The sequence below is a fragment of the Dermacentor silvarum genome, chromosome 11 (genome assembly GCF_013339745.2).
Source record: "Dermacentor silvarum isolate Dsil-2018 chromosome 11, BIME_Dsil_1.4, whole genome shotgun sequence".
Taxonomy (NCBI): domain Eukaryota; kingdom Metazoa; phylum Arthropoda; class Arachnida; order Ixodida; family Ixodidae; genus Dermacentor; species Dermacentor silvarum.
In genome coordinates, this window is record NC_051164.1 from 111,459,163 (window position 1) to 111,467,783 (window position 8,621).

Sequence of the window (8,621 nt, forward strand, 5' to 3'; positions counted from 1 at the left end):
AAAAGCGACTCGATGCAGGTTTCAGTTTCAAAGCAGTATGCTTTTAGAGAATGCCATTCGAGTGGATATCCAAGGGTGCAAAAACCAGCGGGGATGGCTTCACTGATACATGGTGGCACAGTTAAATGCTGGATGATGAAGGCGACTGCTGTATTTTGGAGTCCTGAACAGCAACACCACGACATTCGACAATCTGCACGAAATGCAGGCACTTCACAGCTACTCTCTAGAGAAGATGGCGGACGTGACCAGTGTTGCCAGATCCCTATGCATTTTGAATATCCACTATTGCAGGAGAACAAGTAAGGCATCTGTTTTTGAAGTACTTTGCACACAACACAAATACATGACACATTGAGTGACAATTCAGCCATCGTCACAACCCGGTCATTTCGCGTAAACCACCCAGTTCCTTAGTTCTAGAACTCTGTAAAGCATCTCTAATAACCAGGATAAGTACATGCTTCCTATACATCACTGTCCCTCCTCTAAGTGCACCAGTGAAGCATGTCTTTTGCTCAGATGGCAAAGGCCGCAGTGATTTTGAGAGTTCATTACAACTGCAACCAACTGTTTGCAACTGTGGTTTGCTGTGCCAAGTCTTAAAAGCCTTATTAATAAGCACTGTTCACTGTTTTCTGGACTAGATGTAAGATTAAAAAATCAGTTTTTTTTTTTTTTTATGCCTCAAAGCACAACATAAAAAATAATATAAGATAACTCCATGTGGGTTAGACGGATGCTTTAGCTGTGAAGTATGGCTCCTCAATTCCCAACACTGTTCCCTTTGAAAGACCAGTGCAAGGATAGCCCAAGGTAAACAAAAACTAGAGCAGGTAGCCACACTATGGCTTGCAAGCCTTCTGTTTGTGGCTCTTGGCCAGCATTTGTTCGAGCAGTCACTGCCTATTTTGAACTAAATATAAGCAGAGTTGTTAGCTTTTGCTGAAACCAGGTAGTTATAAACAAACTATGTAACTGACGTTCACAAAAACTAGACCAGCATTTCTTAAACTGTTTAACATGAAGGACAAGAAGTCAAAAGTAGGGGTGCGCAAGTATTCGAAATTTTGAATATGAATCAAGTAGCCTTTCCAATTCAATTCGAATTTCAGTTGAGAATTCAGAACTCCAAAATGTTGAATATTTGTTCCTGCTTAAATATGAGGGAAAGCAACGTTTATGGGAGTACACAGGAAGAAAGCCAGATGAATGTGGCGATGGTTCCTAATGTTTCTGCTGCAGGGAGAAAGCAGTTGATGAGCAAATGCATGCGGATACCTAACTTCAGCTCAATAATTTCCAGTCATTCAATAAGGATGCCTCATCTTTAGGCAGTTTATGAATTTGTTTTCTTGATTTAGGCAAAGCAATTTATTATTTTGACAATCTCGCCATGTTTGGATACCTCTATAATAATGTACAGTGCTGGTTCTTCAATATCCCATGATGTGCCTTTCCTGTGTTTCATTACCGTAACTGTTATGGTGCGACAGATACAGACCTGCCAACTATAGAATTTGAAAAATACTATAGTGGAAGTCAAAATATACAAATAGTTGGTGAAAAATGATAAACCTTTTTTGATTATTCAATATGTTGACTGTTTACTAGATTTGCAGACTTTATTCTGCAGGGATGCTGTGGATAGCGACTCTGCTCTATATAATCGCAGCAACAATGATCTGACCACAGACAAGCAGAAATGTTTGTAAAGTTTATCAATAAAATATTCACATAACGGCTGTCGAAGATTCGACTGCCATTATACATTAGTTCTTTCAGGTAATGTCGTTGCTGTGTGGGTAGGTCTGTATAACCCATATAACCATGAAATTCAGCTATAAATTATCACTCAGTGTCTGTATTCGTCTTTTACTGCATTTCATTTTGACCTAAACTACATGTAAACAAAAAATCGTAAAATACTTCTGTCAGTATGACAATGATAAATGAACACTAAAAATTGGTCTTTACACAACAAAAACCTAATAGTTGGCACGTATGCACATATGGTTATCTTTCATTTGTTTCCCTTTCACAAGCTCCTCAGTGGACCGGAAGTCCAGTTCTCAATGGCAATACATGCATCAAATATCGTAAATAAGCCTTTTTCAGTTTACCCAGAAGACTCTATGCAACCTTCATATTTCACTGTGTTTATAAATGAAAAAACATTCAGTATTCAATTTGACATATTGAGTCAAATACTTGCATTTGATTAGATTAAGAAATTTCACTATTCAAATATCTCAAGTCAAAAGGTAATAATACTATGATCAGAAGCTCCTGTGGTTTGCTGCAACTCAAGAAAAATATGGTGAGCTGTTTTGTGGCTCTTTAAAGTATGTTGTCTGACTATGCCTGAACAAGAGGCGCCGAAGCACAACACAAAGCATATCATGCAGACATAACAGGGATCCCTATAGCATCAACTTGTCCCATAGCTAGCCTTTTGACTTAAGTGAGGTTTTCATTTAAGAGGAAGCCTTCCCTTGGACCCTCCAATTTACTTATACAAATATGCGAAACGCAGGAATAATCTCATTGGGTGACCTCCCAACCGATTCGAATAAAGTTTGTTGCATTCATGAGCGAGAGCTGAATTCTACCGACTGCAGAAAGCAATATTTTGATTTGTGGCCTCAATTTTTCTGAAAATACGTCCACATATTGGTAATCTTCAAAAACAGAACAGCACGAAGTTTACAAGTTAATACCTCTTCATCAATAACAGATATTGATTTTACAGAATTGTGATATCCTTATTTTTATTGTCAAGTTAGCTGGAAACTTGATACTTGAATTGTAATACCGTCTTTATTGCCAAGTTAGAAAGCCGGAAACTTCATGCTTGAAATTTTGTTTGTGTGCGTGCCTATTTTCAATTTTCAAAACATTTTCAAAAATATTGATGGCCTAAATAAAAAATCTGCTCCCTGCAGTTGATAGATTTACTTTTTTCTTTTAAATGCAACAAACCACATCAAAGTCAGTGCAGTGAATGCTGAATAAAACGATTTCTTTGTTTGTATGTATTCAGATGGAGCTTCCACTTGAGGTACTTAGGTGGATTGTTTGGTCCACAATTGCCTTTGCATTTCCTATCTCTTCTTTTTTTTTTTTTTTTAACGCAAGAAAATCGTGATCAAGCCTTGATCTAAAAAAGCCCACATGCCATAGCGAGTACACTATACCTACCAGACTAAACTGCCCTCACCATGTCATATTATAATACCCATAATTGACAGGCCACTGCTCGCTTCTTTGGTGTTTTTAGTTGCAATGCACAGACCAAGCATCAACCATATAACTAATGTATCACAGGTGCTTATAATGTGGTACAAACATTTATAATGCATAGAGCAGATTTCCAATAATTATCAATTGGAGTAACATAATGAGCGTCAAGAGAATGCATCCAAGGATGGAGCTTGCTGACGCTAGATAGGGGTAACTGAAGATCGCTGTGAGAGGCCTTCGTCTTGTCGTTTACATAAAATAGGTGGCGGCGGCTGATGATGATGACATTAGTCCCATCATATTTGTGCAAATGGCAAATTGTACCAGCACCTTTTCCCCTCAATGATCAATGAACTACTGATCACAGGTTAGGTACTAAATTAGAAGCCACACATACGTATGTATATGTAGTCAAGTGTTCGAAGAAAGCTCGTCTAATCAGGTAGCATGTTACAAAAGGTGTCTGCTGCATTGTGAACAAAGAATCTGTATGAGCTCTGAAACATGAAATAATTTTTCACTTAATCAGCGACCTTAATTTTTCAATTTATGTATAGACATTGGCATACCTTTTTCATGAGGGATTCGGAGATCATGCCAATGCCATCTGAGAAGACATAGGGCTTCCCGGATATGGGGTGCACGCCGCCTTCAATATCTGGTGCATCCTGCATAGTTTCGCCATGAAGAGGCACAATGACAGACTCTTCTGTTGTCGAAAAACACTGGCCCATCCGTGCTATCTTTTTTGCAACGCCGGGGATCGCATCAAAGTCCCCCATCCAGGCCCGTATGGACTCCACTGAATTTCCATGACAGTCCTGCAATGTATAGTGCCAGCCTCAAATGAACTGAAGTGAGTGACTATCAGTTAACTTGTTGCTTTGCATGTAAAAGCATGAAAACAGCACGTGAAAAAGAACAACATAACCACTATGAATCTCACATAAGGCAGTTATTCTGTCAGATCACTGGCATCACTGAAAATGTGGTGCTTGAACTCCTAGATTCACAATAGTAAAGTAACATGAAAGTCTGGGCAAGTTGGTGGTTGTGACTCACATTATCCTACAACAGAGAACACAGTACGAAAGACTACAAAGAAAGAAACAACAAACATGCAAACGAACTACCAACTGATCTTATTTGAAAAATAATATTTTTTTTTTCCCTTGCATTCCTTTGATTTGTTGTGTCAACATGGGTTGTATTGATAAAGCATGCAGTACTATTTAAGTTAATGTCACTTTATCAAATAAGATCTGTTGATGTTAGTACACAATCAGCTAGTTCCTCACACCATGTTTGGACCTAGAACATTACATGAATCTTTCTAGTATCTCATACCTGTACTTTTATCACTACATATTATGAGACAGCTGTTTATGAATGAAGATAGTAAGCGTATCTAATAACCTGCAATATACAAGCTAGGCTTTTCATTAGTCTCCATGTTTTAACTGCTCTAGATGAGTATTGGCAGAATGCATTTATTTTATACTTTCTTGTTTGCAATGCATGTAGCTTTGGTCTCCAAACCTAAACCTACATATCTCTGGCACTAGAGGCAAACATTTCTGCCCCCGTTCTGTCTGCCATAACGGTGTCTCAACATTCACATTTTAGTAAATTGTTCTTACATTTGCATAGAGCCAAACTCCGTGGTCTCGAAGTTGGCTTACAGAGCTGGCTAGAAGCCTGAAGTGACGGTCACCAATCTTGATGCCATCCCGCAGGAAGCCACCAACCACTTCGTTCAGCATCACAAGCCTCTTGTCATGAGATCCCAGGGTGTATGACAAAAGTTCGAAATGGTCGTCGCGGAAGGAAACTCGAAGCGCATAGTCCACATCAAACCTGCGTATCACTCTGTTCTCAGCGTGCAGAGCAGGTGGCAAGAAAAAGATGCGAGACGGTGTCACGAACAGTCGTCGTACAAGGCAGGAGCCCCGTGGCACGTTAGTGGGCAGATATGTTTTGCAGAACTTTTTGAACAGTTCAGGCAAGACAACAGCAAAGGTGACATTGCTGTGGTTCTCAAGAGCAGTGCCGATGCTAAACAGGACCTCTTCAAGAGCACCTTCATTGTGAGATGCGTACGATTCCAGGTCATTCAAGAGAGTGTCCAGTTCACACTTCTTCAACAGCATCAGCTGCACAATAATATCATCACTCCTTTGGATGAGGGCATTGAGTGCATAACAGCACCCAAACTTGAGCTTGGGCATGATCCTTGAGCACAACTGCTGCCTTAACTCCTCAGCTTTTCTGCCAATGGGATGAGTTTTTACGGGCGCAAAAACAAATCGGGTTCTCTTGCATCTACGGCTTAGGCGGCCAACAGTGCGCCGCGCCTTGTGCCTGTCATTGAAGCTCAGCCTGATGACAAAACAACCACCCACATCTCTGCTTTCTAAAATTTGATCACACTGCGCACATCCAATCTTCAAAGTTCTCTGGAAGTCCATTTGATCTCGAGACTTTGGTCTTTTGGCATGTGAACGAATAGAATGAAAAGTACTCATACTGCCTACTGCCTTGTGAAACAAGGGAAGAGTGTGCACATGAAGAAATACATCCGTGGACCCACCGTCGGGGTCATGCACAACCACACGAAATATGTTGCTGTAAGACATGCTTAGCCGGTAGAGATCTATCGTTTCCATGCAATGGCTTAACTCAATGAACACCTGCACAGTCATCTCACCATGCTTGAATGTGCAGTCTATGTTGTAGCCTTTGCCAGTGGAGTTACTGACTATGGCATGACGTTCAGCAAACATGTTCAGGCCAACGAATGTGCCAAATGCTATGGAGTTCATCTTGATGTCTTGTTCAGTAGCATACCAGCCATGCCAAAAGCCAAATTTGCGGTCAGGTTGCAGCCACTGCAAGTACCTAGACATCCTCTCATTCTGGAGTCCGCTTGTGCACCACTGTCGAGCTATTTCTGTACTCAATGACTCAAGCTGATTTTCATCCTTTCGTGAGTATAGATTAAGGCTGATGTCAACCAGCCAGATTGGGTCTTCACAGTCACTCTTGTACGTCTTCTGCTGCCGACATCGCCCAATGTTCAACGTTGCTTGTACCTTGTGTACTTCAAAGAACTGCATGTATGCTGCCATAAATGCTTCAACATCATCACCAGGCTTGTGTGTCCAAACACAGGTGAAAGATAGGCGATTCCTCATTGTGGGGGCCATCTTTAAGTGGTGCCCACTATGGCTTTCCACTAAAACAGAAAAAAAAGAAGCAATTATAATATTGGTTAAAATAAAAAATCAGGTCAATTTTTACACATGAGTACAGTAGACATGGTTAAACCTAAAAACTTGCTCATCAAGATTCAGCAACTGAAAATTATTATGATAGGCCAATTCAAATTAGTTGTGATAGCCTCAATTTTCAGAGCAGAGGGTCAGAAATATAGCTAACTATGTAACATCATTACACACATATGTTCACCCACAGAAATGCCTTGCTCATTCTTTATCAAAGCTCACAAGAGTGACAAGACTGATGCTCTACTAAGCAGATGGAAATGCTTCATTTCTAGAGTACTATCAGCACAATGCTGCAATAATTACATGCAATATAACATGGCAATGTGCTAGCCTGATAGTTCAAATGTCTTAAGATGGGGTGTGATTTTGTTTTAGTTGATATCAATTTTCTGATCTTGTGTTCTTTTGATGGTGCATGTCTTTAGCTTTCAAAAAAATATGTAACACTTGGGTATGCGCACATTTTAATATTTAAATTGCTTATTTGATTCTCATTTTATTTCTTGCATTGACCGGAAAGTGGGTATCGTCGAGTATCAATTTCAAATGAGGCCTTCGATAATTTCATAGAAACAACTTTTGTTCGACGAAGTCTTGCTTTTGGCCTTGCGACTTTCTTTTTCTGTGTAGCATATTTTACAGTGATTAGGGAGGTCTCTGTATCTCTAATGCACTCCTCTTTTGTGTTTATGGTGGCACGCGCTCTTCAGAGTATCTTACAACCTCTTTCGTGCCTTTTTCAGTGTTGCTGATGGGGAGAATGCAAAGAAAAGATGTCTGAAAAAAATCAGAAAAAATATATAAAATAAAAAATAAAAATAAACACTGAAGTACAGCTGTATAAAGATTTTGAGCTTTACAAACCGCACAACTATAAATGCTACCATATAGAGAATTATATAACATAACCATGCATGCTCATGACTTCTCTAAATTTCATTGTTCAATACCACCTTGAATATGAAGCATATGCAGATGGGTACATGGAGGCCGGGTGTGCTATATCACGCAATAAATGGGAAAGAATGCGAAGTATATCACCGTCCTAGTTAAATATGATCATTATTGAGCCAAGTTAATTATGGCAGGCAATATTGCTAGATGCATGGCGGAGCTGCATGCATGGCTGAATTTTCAGTAAAGATATCTTTAACAATCCCAATATTGCAATAAGAAAGTGAACAAAACCCACATTCAGCGCAGACCACATGATTAATTAGTACTTAAAAAATTGCGTAAGCTCTGAATTAATATACATCAGCGATAGCCACGAAATTGCGTGTGTCCAGCTGTGCAAACATGCGTGGGTTTCATTGTCGCATACATATCTAATGAACAACTGTGGTTGCGTCGCTGGAGTTCACGCTTCGGCAAGGAATCTTGGTCTGGGAATTCGGAACAATGGCCCCACAGCGACGGCTTTTATCGCGTCAGGTATCCATTAATCTTCCTGTTTACATCTGTGTTGTGTGGCTTACATATCTATACATTTGGCATTACACTGTCTTTTAACTAACAGAAAGCTGACTAAGTTGTGGAGGGCCAACTTGTTTATTTTTACCCCGCCTGGCGCCCGCCACCATGAGCAAAAGCGAAACTATAACACATAGAATTATGTTACGCCAACTCAGTTTGCGAGTGTTCAATTTTGATTACACCACAGTACACAACTGCTGCGTAGAGAGCTAATCGTAGCCGTAACCATCGTGCATACACACCTCGCTATTTTTCAAACACACCGCCAAGTCTCCACGTACGAGTTCCACATTCCACCGCCGCCGAACAAACCGAAGAACCTGCCGACTGACCACGATGACAGGTAGAGATGTGCGCAGAAAAGTCGGCGCGCCGCCAGCGCCGCCGCCGCCGTTTTTTCTCGGCGCGATCGGCGCACAATTTAAGTAGAAATAAAGATTTTTTAAAAAAAGTAAATCCAGCTTAATTTGATATTTGTGTTGTCTTGTTTAATTCTTTTCCCTGTCTCAGGCATAGAATCAGGGGAGCAATGAAGCAACACAAAACAAACAAAAGCAACCGTGCTCTCCGCGCGTCTGCGCATACGTATCGTCACCAGTAGAGTGTACTCACTCT

The 8,621-nt window shown here is 40.3% G+C and overlaps 1 protein-coding gene across 2 annotated transcripts in view; it reads right to left on the reverse strand.

The window, feature by feature from the left end:
- The window catches only part of LOC119433620 (uncharacterized), an 87,465-nt gene that overhangs the window by 47,599 nt on the left and 31,245 nt on the right, over window positions 1–8,621 (reverse strand). For both annotated transcript variants that reach the window (XM_049658590.1, XM_049658591.1), the window contains exons 2-3: window positions 4,884–6,478; window positions 3,813–4,064 (exon numbers count right to left, since the gene is read on the reverse strand). In XM_049658590.1, the coding sequence (XP_049514547.1) occupies window positions 3,813–4,064; window positions 4,884–6,478 (1,847 nt within the window). The remainder of the gene's footprint in view (window positions 1–3,812; window positions 4,065–4,883; window positions 6,479–8,621) is intronic.